Source organism: Lycium barbarum, chromosome 5 (genome assembly GCF_019175385.1).
Source record: "Lycium barbarum isolate Lr01 chromosome 5, ASM1917538v2, whole genome shotgun sequence".
Taxonomy (NCBI): domain Eukaryota; kingdom Viridiplantae; phylum Streptophyta; class Magnoliopsida; order Solanales; family Solanaceae; genus Lycium; species Lycium barbarum.
In genome coordinates this window covers 141,051,112-141,071,154 of record NC_083341.1, presented here as the reverse complement: position 1 = coordinate 141,071,154, position 20,043 = coordinate 141,051,112, and the positions used below count along the sequence as shown (strand labels likewise).

General features: G+C 34.4%; 1 protein-coding gene across 1 annotated transcript; it reads left to right on the top strand.

The window, feature by feature from the left end:
- On the top strand, positions 1-1,797 carry LOC132642853 (uncharacterized). Its single transcript, XM_060359878.1, has 3 exons — positions 1-445; positions 586-671; positions 1,354-1,797. The coding sequence occupies exons 1-3, from the start codon at positions 109-111 to the stop codon at positions 1,669-1,671; spliced, it is 741 nt and encodes a 246-aa protein (XP_060215861.1). The 5' UTR covers positions 1-108; the 3' UTR covers positions 1,672-1,797.
- Positions 1,798-20,043: the final 18,246 nt, after the last annotated feature.

Below are 20,043 nucleotides of genomic sequence, written 5' to 3'. Positions count from 1 at the left end.
CTCATTTCTTCTTCCAACTACCTCATGATTATTGTCACATTCTATTTCTTTCTTCCTTATAAGTATCAACCTTGAACTAATTTCATCACATTGATCAGAAAATTAAAGATGGGTAGAACTAGAATGCCAAGTTTTTGCCTAAATAGAATTAGGCCTCATGTTCAAATTCGTTCACCACCTATACAAGCCAACAACATTAATGAGAATTTTGCTAAGAAAGTTGAAGGTGATGATCATGAAGAGAAAAATGATACTTCATCAGCCATGTCTGAGGAAAAAAATGCTGGTGATATCGCGAAACCGGCACCTTTAATTGGCCGAAAAATTATGATTTTAGTAGATTCAAGCCTTGAAGCAAAGAATGCATTGCAATGGGCATTAACTCATACTGTTCAGAGCCATGATTTACTTGTTCTTCTCTATGTTACTAAACCTTCTAAACAAGGTTTACTCTTTTGCTTTATTTTTTCTTAATTATATACATCCTTCTTCTTTTCTATTTTATTTTATGTTTTATAAATGGAGCTAGCTAATGGAGGTTCTATACATTAGAAGTTCTCATAATCTGTTTTTGTTTTTTTCCAGATGAAGAATCTAAAAAGGAAATAAGTCCAAGAATCTTTGAATTTCTTGCTTCACTGAAGAATACTTGCAAGCTAAAAAGACCTGAGGTGTGCCTCTTTTCATCAAGTCTTAAATACAATAAATTTTATGCTTTTAATCAGATTAATGTTCTCCTCTTCTTCTTATTATTCTTTTTAGGGGATGTTACGTTAAGGGAATTAGGCTTACTATGATCTGTTTAATATTTGGGATTAAATTTGCTCAATATTTGGTTATGTATATTAATTAAAATCAGGATAAAGTTGTATATCAAAATCATAAGATTGTCAATCCCATATAAAAGTTGGGATTATCTATCCTGATCATAATCTTAGTTATAATCCGCAATTATCTTGAACCAAATGACTCCTATAGTTTAGTAATATATAATATTACACTGTTGAGTTGCTTAAAAGATATTTCAGAAAACTACTGCATTAATAATTGGAACTTTAATTATTTAAAAAAAAAAACTTTAAGTTATATATATTAATCGTATAGCTTTTTTTATATTATTTGCATAAATTAACATGTAATGGTAGAATTCTATTTTTATATATTAGTAACTTATAACAAAGACTTGTTTGTAACTTTGTAAGTAATCTAATTACATAAATATTTTTTACATTGTTCGTGTACAAGACTTAAACTATCAAAAAGTTATGGTAGATATAACTTGTTAGAACAAATTAAATTAAAGTAATAGAAGTATATAAATGAAAAATTACAATGTTTTTTTGGTGATCACAGGTCCAAGTGGAAGTGGCAGTAGCACAAGGGAAAGAGAAAGGTCCTATAATAGTAGAAGAGGCCAAGAAACAAGAAGTGTCACTTCTAATCTTAGGCCAAAAGAAAAGGTCCATGACGTGGCGGCTAATTATGATGTGGGCCGGTGGTAGGGTGGTTGCCGGTGGCGGCGGTAGCGGTGGTGTTGGTGGTGGTGGGGTGGTAGAGTATTGTATTCAGAATGCTAGTTGCATGGCAATTGCAGTAAGGAGAAAAAGCAAGAAACTTGGTGGATACTTAATCACTACCAAAAGACAAAAGGATTTCTGGCTTTTGGCTTGATTTGCAGATATTGATTCAATTAAAGATTGGTCTTAATATCTTATAGTGCTTCTTGTAAATTCGTAATTACTGTGTAACTTATATGGATTGGGAAGTGAAATGGAAAGTTAGTGAGTCAAAAGATAATTATTGGGCATGTGTCTTGTCTAAACTTCCTTTTCTTTTCTTTTTTTATAAAAAAGTTGAAGCTTTACATATGCTTAATGAGTATGGATCACCAAAGTTAGTGATATTCTTTGTCCTTAACCCGATTTTTAGGTTTGAATTCTAGGTAAAAATCATTTTTGGTAGGTAACGCTTTATCTTCAAAGTTTGACTTTGTAGCACAAATTCAAACTAGTTGAATCTCAAAACGAGTATCAGATTGATGAATTTTCCACTTTTAAGTTTTTGGTCGATAAAATTCATGATATCAATTATTTTGAGTAATGATGTGATGACACCTTGTGAAAATTTTCACTTTTAAATCTTGATGGATAAGGGTATTTCATATATACGTATTGTATGGGGTGAAATCCAGGATTGATAGAAGGACCAACTGACAGGATCATGTGGAAGTCTTGACTCAGCCAGATCCGGACCCACAGAGATGCTCTAAATCATGCCTTGATGGCATCCTCAGATCTTCACCCCCCCCCCCCCCCTCCCCATGTCTAAAACCCGTGTTGTGTCTGTGTGGCCTGAACTGGTTCGTGTGACCGAGCGACCAATAGTATTGTTGCTGTGGGATCTTTTCCCTTCGGTCACAACTTCCTTTTTAGATGGAACGCACTCCCAACAACTCCCTGTCCGACGTCAATTAACCTCGAATCTCATGACACTGTCTGATAGGAATTTTATATTGTGGAGTAGTCTTTTCTCACCGTACTATTGTACTTTTAAATTTGAAAAGTTTTAAGCCTTGATTCATAAATATACCTTCCAAGCGAAGGAAGAAGATCCCTCACTCTCATTCTGACTTGTAAGACAACACCATTGCTAAACCCTCACAAAATATTACTACAAGTTTTCTACTTGATTTCTAGTTCTTGTCTCTTTATACTTTTATGCTATTCATTTCTTGCTTTTACACACCCTTTCGGTTTAACCACAAGATGAAGGGTTTGATTGAATACGATTTACTTACCTTTAACCCTTTTTATATAAATTTAATTGTTATCCTACATCACATTTTTAACAGGAAACACGTGTATTGAAGCTCGCTAAAATTACCTCACGTGCATATTTGGTGGTAGATAGCAAATACTTTATATGTTTAATTCAGCCGAATTCAAATAATTTTTTTAATTGAAATTAATAATTTAATAGCATTAAGCTAAACACTCAATTTAAAACTATTAAGTTATATATTTTTTTTCTCAATCAACTGTGAATTTAATTTTGCCAGGTGTTATCAGAAATGCTAAAACAAATGTTGAAGTGTCGATTTCTGTTCGAGTCAATTTAGCATGATTCTACTGTAATAATTTGTGATCAGATCGAGCTCGCTTGATTCAGTATTGTACAAGCTATATAAGTTGGGGTTTAGCTCGGATCAAACTCACTATAGAAGTGAACTCGGTTGACAGACTCAACCAAATGTCCAAGAGGGTGTGACTTTTAAGTTAGTCAAATCAGCTTTTAAGCTTTTTTTAGCTTTTTTTGAGTGAAGCCTACTTTCAGACATTTCTAAAACTTTTTTGAACACTCCCACGATTAAAAAAAAAAAAAAAAAAAGCAACAATTATCCAAACATGTTTTTGTATTTCAAAAACTTTTCTAAAATATTCTCTGAAAGAACTTATTCAAGAAAAGTTGTGCAAACGGACCTTGTTGTGGTTCCTTTTTTAATTCGTCTAAATATTTGAATATGTTCTTCGTTCTGTTTTATTAATAAGCAGCTTGTTAATTAGATTAGTTCTATACATGAATTGCCCTTTCAAGATCGAAATATTTTTATTGTTTTGGATCACAACGTTGTCAATGGTAATTCAAACCTCTTCATCAGTAGACATGGTCAAAAATAAAAATACAAGAAAACGTGCAACTTACACTATTATTTATTAAAAGGGCCTTTATTAAAACGATACATGTAGTCAAATGGAACTAATTAATACTCATATGTGAGACTAGTAGTAACCTGAATTTACACAAATAAAAATGGAAAAAAAGAAGAAAATATTCATGAGCAAAGAATAGTAAGGGCCCCAAATTAAAAAAAAAAAAAAAAAAACGAAGAAAATAAAATAAAAGCACATGGCTTTTGATCTTTTGAAGAGTAAGTGCCCTAAAGTGCAAACATGTCGGACATGTTAACTAACTCGATTTTCTTATTGAGATCACCTTTATCAATTTGGAATCACTTCAAAATTACTCCACCTTTAAACATTGGATGTACCTTATAAAATACTAACAACGTAATTGTTTTTACACTTTTCAATTTATAATATTTCAATATGGTGTGACAAATACTTTGTCGATCTAGATTTTATATATTTATACATGTGTGTGTATTCATTTCTAACGGCAATTAATATCTTGAGACAGCACACAAAGAGATACAACAAAGCAATCAGAGGTGGTACATGCATGTTTTAAGTTAGGTCGATAAAAATATTACTTAGGTCGATAAAAATATCACTCTATAATTATAACGATAATGATTATACATGTATAAGAATAAAATAAAAGCCAATAAATGAAATGATATAAGAGATAAGTAACTTTTCTTAAAACACTTAGTAAAAGTGGCTCAGATACAACAAATTTGATTATCAGTGACGAATTATTTTGTCACTTAAAATTTATATTTCGTCACCAAATATCTTTCGTGACGAAAAAAATTCGTCAATCATTCGTCTCTAAAAGCGCGTCGCTAAATGTATACAAAGACAATTTAGTGTTTCGTCGCTAAATAAAGTTGCATTAACTACGAAATTCATTTTTGTCCCCAAATGCGTAATATTTAGGACGAACTCATTCGTCAAGAAAAGTATAAAAAAAATTGTATTGATAGTGTGTTTTCGTCGCTAAAAGGGTTATTAATACCAACAAAACTTCCTCGTCACTAATTTTTCAGTTTAATTAGTGACGACGCCAATTGTCACTAAAGTTATATATATTTCGCAGTTAAACAAAATTAATTTCGTCACCAAAGACAACCTTTTATATATGAAAAGATATTTTGTCCCCAAATGTATAAAATTAGTGACAACTTAGCTTTACAAAAATGAGTTATAATTTTGTAGTTGAAACCTATCATGTCGTCACTAAAGATACCCTTTTTTTACTGACACAACAAAATTGTCGCTGTAAATTGTCGTGATTAGTGACAATAACAATTATGATAAAACACAAATTTAATTTGAAGTTTAAGAATGAATCATATTATTAATCATAAGGCAATTCTAGGACCATACTATGTTTTATCACAAATATAATCAATTTATGACAAAATAGTATGTCATGTGATAAAAATGTGATTATCTTGAAAAATACAATGTAATTAATCATAACGTCTTTCCCCTATCTTGTGAGCTCCTTCCACTTTTCGAGCGAAAGAAAATTTTGAGCTGCCATTTTCAACCTATTGATAACACAATCAAGAGTATTGCTACACAACTCCTGCATAAAGAAAATGAAAGAGAAGTTAAAACAACTTCATTATTAAACTTCCAGGAATCTCATGTCTAGTTAACAGTACTCATTAAGGATAGCCAATCATAGGACACTCATAAGATGTGGAATGAACATTTAAGCTTACTTGGGGACCATGCAGCTTGGATAAAACAGGTTTAGAAATAAGCAAATTCTAACAATTTATTGCTTGGATTTTCATCATATGAAACTCGCAATGTCGCAGTAAATGGCAGAAATTAAATCTTGGAGCAATCTAGCAAATACATTGTTTCAGCATCGTGCTCGTCATTATGAATGGAGTAGCCGAGTTGAGAAAGTAGTAACTACTTAAAGTAGATTTTCCAAAGGGATAAGCATTATACAAAAATAAACTATAAGAGCAAATTATTGATTATGTTTAGCTCCATGATGTGAAGCCTCAGGATGCTTATCAATTAAAATGCTTACTTTGTCAAATAAAAAAGGAGAAGAAGAGAGAAAAGAACTAACTTGAGTTATTGCATTAGCCACACCAGCAAGGAAAAAAAGATATTTGTCCAAATTCGGAAGGGCTTCCACTTCCCAATTGATGGGAGCAATCAAATCTTAAGATACCTGGCTATAATTACCACCAAATGAATAAGGAACAATCAACTATCACAAGCCTAATCATTTTTTTGTAGGCAAAATTAAAGCCTTATGAAAAAGAACTTGAGATCATGGAAAAAGAAGAAATATTAACATGTAGAAATGTAAGAGAACACAACCAGAGAATGGGGCTTTTCTATTTGGGTTTCTAAACATGGCTGCATTTGCTTTACATCAAAATGAAAAAATCTCATTAGTAACTAAGTAAGCAAAAGTTTACCACTAAATTAATTTTGCTATTAATGAAAGAGAATGGAACTTTTCTATTTGCCTTTCTATAACTGTAGCTACCAGTACCTTTTTTCCAGTTTCACCAAGAATGTGGGAGCTCTTAGAGTTATGATTATCTTCAAGTATGGAGATGAAATAAGGGTATTTAGTCAACATATTAGAACTACTAGAATAAAGAAAAAAGAATACCATTAAATATTGGTTTCATTTTTGATACCCCAAATTCCTAGTATAAGAAGTAAACATAATAGTATATTTTTCTATTTCTTATGAGTTATCCTAAGTAGTAATTCAAAATGTTTTTTCAAAGTTGCATTAAGCCAAGACCTCTAACCGGGACTTTGACAATTCCTAATTGGACCTGCAACGAGCTAATTGTAAGAATTGTGATATAGCTAACGTAATTGTCTCGGATTAGCATGATTTCATTATTACTTATCTGGACATTGAACATACACTTCTTTAAGCAACAACAATAAATTTGGGGGATTGATAATCATGCAGTCCACTTCAGCTAGATATATACTGGCAAGAAATGTATTTTTCTGTTGAAAAGGAGAAACCCCATCATAGAAAAATAATGAGGAGCATGAAGTTGCAGTGATCACTCATTCAAGCATTCAATTGAATAGGTGGTGGGCAAGCTGCATTGGCGCCAAGTATTAACATGGAGGGATTTTCTAAAAAAACAAGCTCCCATATGCCAGACTGACGACTAGCAATCAAAGAAAATTCCTTTCGGATAAGTCTAAATTCAGAAATTAATTAATCGGATTCAGATGGGTAGAGAAAGGAAAAAAGGAAAAGGGGAACAGATTCACATCAAAAGAGTTGGCCTAAAACCCTTCTTCGAAACGTAAAGAAGTAGTAAAAGACACACCATCTGGTGGATATACTGCTTGTCGATGTGAAGGATTTGGGGAAAACCGTAAAGGGAGAAAATGAGGGGAAATTTTGCCAATTTGAAAAGGATTAATGATTTTTAGGCCACAAATTCCAGTAAAAAAAAAAATATATTACTCAAATAAGGAAATAATTTGTACAAAATATAATTCTATTGATTGAAATCCTAAATTTTAGGATTTCTTATGTGGTTCAAATAAGGAGAACTTTAATAACTAAATTTGAGTTGATTTTGATGCAGGGGCGGACCTATGTACATTTTTTGGGTGCTCCGGCACCCATTAAATTCAGTTACGGAGTGTATAACTGTATAGAAAATATAAAGGAAACAGATATAAATAGTTAATAGAGCACCCCCGAACTCAAAATTTCTGGATCCAGCACCCCCGAACTCAAAATCCTGGGTCCGCCTCTGTTTTGATGTCCTAAATATTAGACAATAACAATAAATTACAATTTTGCGTAATATAAAAGGGAAAATGGCTAAAATAAATCCTAAACTATGACCGAATTTGTTGTGACACACCTATACTTTGCGGGGGTTCTACTACCCTCCGGCTATTTTATAAACGGTATTATTACCCCCAGAAACACTACCACCAGATATGTGTTTAAGTGGTGAAATACATGCCCCTGGCGTGTATTTTTCACTTAAATCTTTTCTTTTACTTTTTTTTTTCTTTTTACTTCTTTATTATTCTCTACGATTTTTTTAAAATTTTGGTTGCAAGTTCAAAGTTTTTTTGGTTCAAAGTTTTTGTTTATGGAGAAACTAGAAAATGATCAACAACGAAAATGATGTACAGGGTAGTTGTTGTTCATTCTCCTGTTTTCTTTTCAGGAGGTGGAATCCTTTCCCGATCTGAAATTTGCCATGACAGGAGTTTGGAGCATTTTCTACTTCCCTTCATTTCACTGCCAAAAAACACCATAGATCAACCACTAAACACCCACCTCATGACCAAACACCCACAAAATTTTAAACACTTCATTTCATTGCCAGAAAACCCCATAGATCAACCATTAAACACTTACCATTAACAATAGACCCACCTTCTTCTTCGTATTAAAAAAGAAAAAATTGTTGTGATTCTGCCATATTTTCATGTTCTTAGCAATGGAACCACATTTTAGTCGGCATACCCACTATCCCTCGCCGCCATCTCTGCCATACCACAACAGAGATAACAATTAATAGGAAATTAGTCCCTTTTGTAAAAGAATTGTTTGTTTTTTGGTTCAATCGACTACATCTGCAAATGAGTTTTTCTTTAACCAAAAATATTCTTTGTTTTGATTTCTTCAGTTGAACTTCTACTCATGGTGTAAACATAACTGTGTTTAAGCTTGGAAAATCTCAAGCAATCGGAGTTAATTATCTTAGTATTTCCTTACATTTATGGAGGATGATCTTTTGTTATTATGGTTTTACTATATTAATCAACCATCCATATCATTTGCCAATTCCTAAGTTCCACAGTAGTATTTAATTTGGGGAATGCAGAAAAATGCACTCTCTTTGTCACCTCAGCACGTAGGTAATAATTACAATTTAAAATTGTCTAGAGGGGTTATGGGACCCCCGCAAAATATAAGTTTGTTACTGATAATTGGGGACAAGTCTAGGGGCGTTTTCATGCATTTTCCCTAATATAAAATATGTTTTAAAGTGTAAAAAGGATGAACGACATTTAATTAAGTGCTTTCGTACTTTTAATATCACAATGCAAGATCATCTAAATTGGGCTGAAATGCTCTTCGCATCTTTACTGTTACCATAAACTTAATGAGGCCATTTGACCGCGCGAAGCGTGGGTTAATTACCTAGTGTGTGTGTGTGTGTATATATATATATATATATATATATATATATATATATATAGAGAGAGAGAGAGAGAGAGAGAGAGAGAGAGAGAGAGATCATTTACAGTTGTATTATTATATTTAGTCTATTTTTTACAAATATATGTTATTTTGTTCAAGTTCAAGAAGCTTAATGAATTAATTGGATAATTAAGTTATCTCAATTTTACTTCAATTTGATTAAATTATAAATTGTATTTGAAATTAATTCTAGAATTGAATTTGATTTGTAGATTTGACTATAATTGCAATGAAGTAGTCACAATTTAAATATGATTATTACCATATTTTAAACGCCTGAATTTGGCTGATTTTCCAAGTTGAAACATCATCTCATTCCTTATTTCTTCGCCCCGCTTTGCTTTTTTCATAAATATCCTAGTTTTTCAAAAACTGTTTGCTATCACGAGACACTCGAACATCGATAACTTGTCACCATAAACAATCGTAAACAAATATCATTGATTTTAGCTACGAATATTTTTCGTCGCCAATAGTTAAATCATCCAACTAGAACTTGTAAATCGTCGCTATTTAAAACATTGCATATTTTGTGACAAAAATTTGTTGTCACTAAGTCGCATGTTGATTAGAGACAATAAATTATTTGTCACTAATTGTTTATGTTGTTAGTGATAAAAACTAGGGTCAAAATTAAACATAAAATTTTGTAGCAAAAACTTACAGTGATTAACTACAAATTTTAATTTGTCACTAATTTATCAACACAGTTTTGCGACAAAAGTTTTTCGTCTCCAAAATTTAACTAATTTTAGGACGAAAATCAGTTTGTCGCAAATTGGGTATATAATTAATGACAAAATAATGTGTCACTAATAACTTTAAATTTGTGGCTAATAGTACCCAATAAATGGCGCCAACTCATTTTTTGGAGGGAAACTTTAGGGGACAAAACTTTGCTACGAAATTTTGTGTTTCGTCACTAAAAATATGTGCCTCATGTATTTAATGACGAAATGTAACTTTTGTCACAAAAAGTGAATAATTAGTGACGAATTTTGTGTCGTAGCTAGTATTTTCGTAGCTAAATATCATATTTGTTCATATTTTAAGAGTGGAAGGTGGTTCTTTGATATCTTTATAAACAACAGTAATGACATATCAATGTAATTTCACAAGTGGGGTCTGAGGAGGGTAGAATGTATGTAGACCTTATTCGTACCTTTGTGGGTAGAGAGACTGTTTCTGATAGACCCTCGGCTCAAAAGAAACGTAATCGATGTAGGAATGCAAGAAAAATAAGGCATTCTTTGATATCTTTACAAAAGCCTTTTTTTCTTTAATACAATGACAATAAAAGTTGATGTAAAATGTGTTTTAAAGGGAAATATATCATACCAGCAGTGTGTTTTCACAAAAAAAAATTGTTCTTCTTAGCAAATTATGTATATTTGACGGAATTTAACATATTTTAACCAAATTCTTCTCATGGCCTCAAGATAACGTGCACTTGTATGGTATAGAAAGACATACTTATATTATGGGGGTTTTGCCATTACACTTAAAAAAGGTTGATCCGAAGCCGTTTTGAGTTGAAATTTCAGATATGAATTTCCTAATTCTGGTTTTGACCCTAGGCAACCGGGTTTGACTTGTTTAGTCCGAATTATTTTATATAGCAATATGGCTATCTATGGACTTGTTTAGCCTCGTAAAATACTATTCTGAATAGATTGGATCCGTTCGGTAAATTCAGACGCGGTATAGTGTATTAAACATTCTCGTCCCTTCAGAGATACTCTCTCCGTCCCAATCTAAGTGTCTTTCTGGCCGAGCTTCTAATCAGCTTATTTTGAAAAGTGCTTTTTGAAAAAATACTTTTGGTGAAAAGAAGTTTGTGTTTGACCAATTAATTTGAAAAATACTTTTGAGCAACAATTAGTGTTTGACCAAGCTTTTAAAAGGTGCTTCTAAGAGCCCGTTTGGATTGGCTTATAAGTTACTTATAAGTTGTTTTCAGCTTTTTTGAGTGTTTGGCTGGCCAGCTTAAAGTCATTTTGTGCTTAAAATAAGCTCAAAAAAATAATTGGGCCCATTTGACTTAGCTTATCTAAAGCAGCTTATAAGCTGAAAACAGCTTATAAGCCAAAAAAAATAAGTTAGACTACCCCAACTTATTGTTTTTAGCTTATATGCTGCAAACAGTTTATATGCATAAGCCCATCCAAACAGGCTCTAAGTGTATTTTTCTCAAAAGTGCTTTTCAAAATATTGCTTATGGGGAAAAACTACTTGTTTTTTTAGCTTCTGAAAAATAGCTTCTGCTACTCTCCAAAAACACTTATTTTCTCCTAAAAGCTTGGCCAAACACCTCACTTTTTGTAAATAAGCACTTTTTGAGAAAAATAAGCTTGGCCAAACAGGCTATGTAAGCAAGAATAGTCGTTGGGCAAATGGCCAAACCCCAAAAATGACTTCTTTTTTAAATTTTTTTAAATATAAGTGTCAAATATTATAAAAGTTGAGAGTGTGATGCAAGACTGCATCGATAATTTAAAATAAAATTTCAAACTTAAATTGATAACACTCCAAATTCCAAACATACAAACTTGAACGACTTACATTGCAAAATCAAATCAAAACAAACTAACTAACATTGCAAAATGAAAACATACAAACTTGAAATTTGAAAATTGAAACTTGCATAGTTGAGTCTTGAAACTTGAACCATGAAAGCTCAAAATTCAAATTCTAACGAAGAGTTGCATATGCATTTGGGTGTGTCTGACCCAAGTGACGGACCAAAGTATTGACCGGTCTGGACCTATGGTTCATAGTTCGTAGACAAATTCTACATCGAATCATATCTTTTTCTAATTTATCATAATACCTCCACACTGATGCACTTCTTAAGCTAGAGGAGGAGGATTGTCATTATCCATTAAATTTAAAATTTGAAATTTTAACTTCGAAGTTGGAAGAGAGAGAGAGATTTAGATGAGTAGAAAATTTAGGGAAAGAGGAGAGTAGGGAATTGTGAGATAATATGGAGAAGAATGAATGATATTTATAGATTGAAAATAGGGTCAAAGAATAATTTAAGGAACTTGGTTAAATAAAGTTGGCAACAACTAGATTTTAAAGTATCAAACTTAATAAATTTTAGTATTAGATTTTTTTTTAAAATAATTAAAACCCGACCCGGTCCATTAACTAAAATCCAGCCCAGCCCACTTAGCCCACTATGTTTTCTTTAAAAAAAAAAATCAATCCACTAGGCGGTGCCTGGGGCTGATTTTTATTAATCAATAAAAAACTCAAAGAGAAGAGTACAAGCAACGGAGGCTAGGCCTTACCTTACATAGCCCACTATGTACCCCTACTCGGGTAGGGGGTTGGGCCGGACACCCTTTTCCTTCTTCAAACGCAGCCCCCCACCTGGCCCATTAACTTATGGCTCGGCCCGAATTTACATGGCTCGGCGCGACCCAATTGACGGGTCTCGATGGACTCATTCAACATTGTAAAAAACCATTCTGAATAGATTGGATCCGTTCGATAAATTCGGACGCGGTATAGTGTATTACATAGTCTCGTCCCTTCAGAGATACTTTCTCCGTCCCAATGTAAGTGTCTTATAGCCTGTATGGCCAAGCTTCTAATCAACTTATTTTGAAAAGTGCTTTTTTACTTTTTAAAAAAGCATTTTTGGTGAAAAGGAGTTTGTGTTTGGTCAATTAATTTGAAAAACACTTTTGAGCAGTAATTAGTGTTTAACCAAACTTTTAAAATGTGTTTCTAAGTGTATTTTCTCAAAAGTATTTTTTAAAATAATGCTTATGGGGAAAAACTATTTTTTTTAGCTTTTGAAAAATAGCTTCTGCTACTCTCCAAAAACACTTATTTTCTCCTAAAAGCTTGGCCAAACACCTCACTTTTTTTTTTAAATAAACACTTTTTGAGAAAAATAAGCTTGTCCAAACAGGCTCTTAGTTTGACTGTCACGGTGTTTAAGAAATGACGAGAAACTTTTGAATCTTGTGGTCTTAAATTAAAGATGTGTGTAGTTTTTTAAATCTTGCGGTCTTAAACTTACTATGTAATGTATTTGAATTGTCTAACTTACTAAATATAAAAAGCGACTCTTTTTAATACAGATCAAAAAATAAAAGTAAGACACTTAAATTGGAACGTGGGAGTATCAAATTATAACAAATACTCTATTAAACATTCTCACAACTCGTTTGAAGTCTGACCCCACTCTTTCCTGGGTCCGGAACCAAAATGGCCCCAAAAAAAATATTTTGAACCAAAATACCCCAACAAAAAAAAAGTTACTAAAGTACCTATAACGTAGTAAAATACTGCGCTATAGCACTAACGGAGACGGAGCCGTTAAGTGCTATAGTGCAGTAAATTACTGCGCTATAGTGTCCCTTTTTTTTCCAGCCCTTTTGGTTAACCCTTCTTCCATTACACTTTTTAACGTATTTTGACCATAGATTAATCATGCTTCGGGACCCCGAAACTTCAATATTTTATATAGAACCCTACTTATTTTTATGCGATTAATAAGGTAGGATCAATACATCAAGGATACGCAAAAGTTCGGATGACCGTTTTAGTGGCTGAAAAGTGCTCGAACGCCATTTTCGTTTGAAGGCTCGGTGACATTAGCTTGAAGTTCTTTGCGAATACTTAAACTTGTTCATTAATAATTAATCAAAAGTTAGTCAAAATGGCAGCATTCATACAAAAAAAAAAAAAAAACTTAATTAAATTGCACCATTCATTCATAACCTTGAGTAGATGAAAATACTTAACATACTAATTAATAAGAAAGCCAAAGTTTTAAAATACAATCATCAAAGTAAGAAAAAAACTTAAAAAACATTCATCAATTAATGCCCTTGAGTTGATCTTCCGCTACCATCGCTAGATGTGCCACCACCACTAGAGGTACTTGTACCACGAAAGTTTCCTCTACCACGAGAGGTACTTCCACCGCGAGATGTAGTTTGACCACCATGCCGTAAGGGACACTTGCGCTTATCATGACCAACATAATTGCAAAATGAGCATTTTCGAGTGTATCTCCCCGGTGGAACATCCATTTCATTATGAATACGCGAGTATGCATTCTTTCTCAATTTACGGATAATGCTTTATTTGCAACCATTGAAAATGGATCCGATAGCTAATAACTGTCACTGCCAAGTGGGTAGAACCTTCCAGCATACGTTCTTGCATAATTTTCAACTAGATATTCCTCAGCCATGTACGAGGAGGCGTTCTTTCCCATTGTGATAAAACACTTGAAGGCATGAGAACATGGCATGTGATATGATTGCCACTTGCCGCATGTGCATGTTCTTGGAATCTCACATATTGTGTGGACGTTACCTCCTTTACCTTGGTGCACACTTGTTGTGAGTTCAAATATGCGCTCTGCAGGGTTGTACTCCATCCGGTCATGTTTCTGAGCCTTATATTTGTGGTACTCAAATAGTTTTGAGGTTTTGGCATCCATCTTAGACCTTCTGTTGCATATGCTTTGGCCTCTTTTGATCTAGTGACGAACCGCTCCACAACCTGCTTAAATGTCATTCTCACCATTGCGGTGACGGGTAGTCCGCGTGCAGATTTTAACAAGCCATTGAATGACTCAGAGCTATTTGTTGTCAGCATACCCCATCGCCTACCTTCATCCTGGTGTAACGTCCATTTGTCTTTATCAATTGCATTCAACCAGTGGAAGGCTTCCTCATTCGCCTGCTTAATAATGTCCATCTGCAGGTTAAACTTCTTCTCCTGATGCTCTGCTGCAGCCGCCCACATCCAATTGCAAAGTGCTGGGATTCGATATGCCTTTTGGAAGTTTGCCTTCAAATGCCTTAAACAATAACGATGGTAGGCAAAGGGTGGCTGCCACCCCTGCAAATTGAACATGTTGTGCAATATGCCAGCATTTCTGTCTGATATCACACAGATTCTCATGCGATCCTTAATAACGTGTTGCCTTAAGTAGTCCAAAAACATACCCCACGTACTAATGCTCTCATTAGCTGCAATTGCAAAAGTTAGAGGGAATATAGCTCCATTTGCATCCATTCCAACTGCTATTAGCAGCTTTATGTCATACTTCCCGTACACATGTGTTCCATCTATTGATATTACAGGACGACAATGAGCAAAACCATCAATGCATGGTTTGAATGCCCAAAACACAAAATCAAAAATATTACCGGGCACACCAGGCTTCGATTTGAGCTTCCATTCAACAACAGTACCATGATTGAAGTGTTGTAGAGCCGCCATGTATCTCGACAACTTCTTGAAAGAGCCCTCCCAATTGTCGTAGACTATCTCATGTGCACGCCTACGCCCAAGATACGCCTTCCTCCTAGTAACAGTTTTGCTATATACTTTCAGGACGGCTGTAATACAATATTTAATAAGGAACCTGAAAAGTTAAAATATCAGCATATAACAACGAGGAACATTATATTAACACCAAAAAAAATAAACTTAGACGAAGGGGATACCTTGGGTTTTTCCCAATGTCGCCAACTAATACACGCGCAATCAAATTAGTATCTAGATTGCAATGATCATCTGGGAGGTCACCCATATCACAAGTATGCTTTGTGTAGAACTTTGAAATAGTCCACATCTTCTCAGCAGTTTCCTTATCACGGAGCATCCATTCGCAACCTTGATATTTTCGCTTACAGACCAATCGCCAAACTTTTCGTGTGGAATCGTCAACTTTAAACTCCCTCATCCCCTGGATGCAATAAATCTTAACAGCCCTTTGCAATGATTTTTTTGAGCTGAAAATCATCCATTTTTCAATATGAGCCTTTTGTTTTAAAAGATCCACTAGCTCTTTTCACAAACTTCGCCGAATATGATCATCATCCCTAGTAAAGACAAAGGCATCTGGGCGATCTTGAGGATGATCAAGATAGGGGATCTCATCGGAATGCCACTGAATCGGCGTCGACTCTTAATGTTGAAATTGGCTTTGCGGCTGAACCGGAGTCGACTCTTGCTGTTCAAATGGTTGCTGTGAATTCAGTTCCTCCTCGTGTGCCGGACTGTCCATCATGTCTTGCAACAGTTCTACTTGATGTTGAGGATTAATTCCAACCTCAATCTCATCGTCACTTTGCTCATCGTGACTTTCCTCCGCATTAGGTATTTCCTCACTATCGCTGGATGATGTCACTATATAATTCAGATAATCCGGACCATCCATAGCAGGCCTTTGCCTATAATTTGGTGCAACCACCACATTCTCCCTACATAAGAAATAAGGATGTTTTAACTACTACACATCAAATAACACTATTGATGTTAAAAAAATAGATGTGCTGATAGTAATCAACTGCACCGAAACTTGAGGAAGGTCCATCGCTTTGAGTTGTTGGATAGGCTGAGGATGTTCCAACCTGATTCCACCATCCCGATTGAGGAGACCGTCCGATATGATCCATATCAGGTGTATAACCCCTAAATAATATAATCGACATCATTAGTAGCATTCAAGTGCCACTAGAAATAATAATAATAATAATAATAATAATAATAATAATAATAATAATAATAATAATAATAATAATAATATTGTAAAAAATGAATATTTACCACTGCCCGTCAAATTGCTGACTTAAACTATCCAGAGGCATTTGGCTAGTCAAGATGCTTTCATAGGTACTCATGTCAGGGTAATTGTGTTGATAAGTAGGTTCCGCTTGAGTGACTTCGGCCTGAATTATAGACGGGGCTTCCCGACGAGGTCTATTTCGGGCTTCCTGAGGAGCCTTAGCCATGAATTCAAGTTGATTAATGGGCACCTTGTCTATATACATTTCAAGGACGTTTAAAGTTATGCATCGCCTATAATCATACATCGCCTTCAAATAATCAGTCAAAGAATCATCGTCTTGAATGTACCACTGTCCATAACTAGTTACACCTTGCGGCGTAAATGACACTGGATATTTTCCAATTATATTTAGTTCAAAATCACTTCTACTAACTTGTAGTCTATTATACAAGGCTTGGAGTAGTTTTGAGAATTTTAAGTCAAGTGGAAACTTAACATGGTATTTTGGGGGAGAATCGTAGCGCAAATTATTTTCCTCGAATATAATTGGTCCGTCCCAGAATAAATAAACTTTAATTCTTGGAACATCTGCCATATTTTGAATAACTGAGGAGGAATACAAAATGATAAAACTAGTTGAAACTTAGAATTTTATGCTTTTTTTTGCCTTATACGAACTCGGTATTAATAGGACTAACGCATGCATGCAATTACAGTGTCTTGCAGTGTTACGTCAAATCAAATTATGAATGGAGTGTTGCATAACGCATTAATTTACTGCGTTATACTAGTATAACGCAGTAAATTAATGCGTTATTGCTGGATTACTGTGTCACAACGCAGTAAAATAGTGCATTATGTCAGAATAACACATTAATTTAATGCGTTATACTAGTATAACGCATTATTTTACTGCGCTATGTGGCTGCACCATTGTCACCTCAACTGTCAAAATGATTCGAATCAAACTTTATATAACGTAATTTGACGAATAACTGTTACCAACACAACATTCCACACAAAATTGAGTTAAGATGTCATTTTTTGACCAATTTAGAGATATTAATCGTGTTATATCGTTCACTCCAGCAAACATCTTTGAAGCAATGGGTAGGACCTGGGAACTAGGTGATGATGATTTTCATTACTCAAATAACCCTAACGACAGATTCAATCGAGAATACAATAATAAAATGAGAGAGGAGTGGGATTGGCGTGTTAGGGAAGCTGAAGCACTGGAACACAAGTTAGCGTCAGTAGGGCTTAAACGCCCAAAAAAACGTGCTATGTCCATGCCTCGCGGAATTCCACAAGAGTTTAATTTGTCTCTTAATCGTTTTCGCGAAGAGAACAATCAGATGCAAATACGTTACCATAGGGTAGAATATGGTATACATGGTAGCATAAGATTTAGATCCAAGTGGGATTCGGACTGTGAAATGTCCGATGAAGATTAATATTTTTCTTACAATAAGGTAAGTAGGTAGGGTCATAAAGACCCTCCCCCTCGCCCCCCCCCCCGAGGGTACTTGGGGGTTTGCAACTATATAAGTAGCCCTTTCTTTTGTTATTAGACTACACCATATTATTCAATGTCGAGTAGCTTGGTCTTTACTCCTTCTAAAAGAACCAAATAGCAGTGATGATGAGAGTTCAAATCATAGAGTTTTTCGAGCGATACCAGTGATTTCAAACTAGATGAGCTAATTCCCCACCTTCTTATAGAGACTAATGATGATTTCTGCAGTGTGAAATATTCAGATCCGCGGGAATATTATTGCGGTTTACGCCGAGAATGGTCACATCGGCTTGCCGAATCAGAACGTCTTGTTCGTGACTTGGAAAATCTCAACGCTCCAATCCCAACCAGGTACTCCTTAACCATGCCTCAAGTAGGTCCAGAAATTTGCGAGCTTGCCGTGCAAAGGATTAGAAAGGAAAACAACAGAATGCTGGCAAGACGTTGTAGATTTTACATGCTAAAGTTGGCCGAAGAACAAGCATCATCAACTGGTAGAGAACTAACTGCTACTGAAAAAAGATGTGTCTTAAAAAACCGCCAATATTTTTCTGAGGACGATATTGAGGACTTGTACTCTGATGATGATTAAGAATGTTGTGATTTTAGTTTTAAGTTTAATTTATGATTATGCTGTTATTTTGAAGAATATTAGTATGTTAAGTATTTTCATCTACTCAAGGTTATGAATGAATGGTGCAATTTAATTAAGTTTATTTTTTTTGTATGAATGCTGCCATTTTGACTAACTTTTGATTAATTATTAATGAACAAGTTTAAGTATTCGCAAAGAACTTCAAGCTAATGTCACCGAGCCTTCAAACGAAAATGGCGTTCGAGCACTTTTCAGCCACTAAAACGGCCATCCGAACTTTTGCGTATCCTTGTTGTATTGATCCTACTTTATTAATCGCACAAAAATAAGTAGGGTTCTATATGAAATATTGAAGTTTCGGGATCCCGAAGCATGATTAATCTATGGTCAAAATACGTTAAAAAGTGTAATGGAAGAAGGGTTAACCAAAAGGGCTGGAAAAAAAAAGGGACACTATAGCGCAGTAATTTACTGCGCTATAGCACTTAACGGCTCCGTCTCCGTTAGTGCTATAGCGCAGTATTTTACTGCGTTATAGGTACTTTAGTAACTTTTTTTTTGTTGGGGTACTTTGGTTCAAAATATTTTTTTGGGGGGCATTTTGGTTCCGGACTCCTCTTTCCTAACACGTTGCTCCTGAAGGCTGGTTAGGGCCGACCCATTGAAATCCTTGCCTCGTAGGGTTGGGCTGATTGGGTTAAACCAATCTTGCAATTTGCACGATTGTCTTTCACACGGACCGGTCTTTAATTTTTGCCCCTCAATTCATTAGTCTTTAATTTTTATCTTTCGCTTAAAAAAGTGGCTGAAAATATCTCGAGGTTCTGGGCTTAACCCAGCAGAGTCGAAAGCAATACTCCCTCCATCCCAATTTGTTTGACACTTTTCGCTTTTCGAGAGTCAAACAAGTTGTTCTTTGACCATAATTTTTTCATATGTCTTTTAAATATTTTAATTATTGATTATAGTGACTTATAGTACTTTTTACGTAATTTCAAAATATGTAAATTTATTTCGAAAAATTTAAAGATTCTATGTTCAAACACACAATCAAAATTAAAAAGTTTGACTCTTGAAAGCGAAAAATGTCAAACAAATTGGGACAGAGGGAGTAATAATTTCACAAGACATAAGGTTTCTATGAACCTATGTCTATTCGGACCAAGTTACATAGAACCTATGCCGGAGACGGTAGACTTTCAGTTATGCCTTAAGGCAAAATCTGCCCTGCCGCACAAGACAAACTTTTTTCAAAGCCCTACAATTTTCTTTTATTTTATGACTAAATCAGGATTTAAACCCAGAATCTCGAGAATAATTTTTTAAGCGAAAGATAAAAATTAAAGACCAACCATAAGCTAGAATGGAATGGTGAAAATTGCCCCAACCTTTTTGGGTCAAAAGCCCAATCCAACAACATCCAATACAAAAGCCCATAATAGT

Coding starts and splice junctions, on each gene's coding strand:
- LOC132642853 (XM_060359878.1), top strand. CDS start 109: ATGGGTAGAACTAGAATGCCAAGTTTTTGCCTAAATAGAATTAGGCCT. Junction 446..585: donor TACTAAACCTTCTAAACAAG/GTTTACTCTTTT, acceptor GTTTTTTTCCAG/ATGAAGAATCTAAAAAGGAA. Junction 672..1,353: donor GCAAGCTAAAAAGACCTGAG/GTGTGCCTCTTT, acceptor TGGTGATCACAG/GTCCAAGTGGAAGTGGCAGT.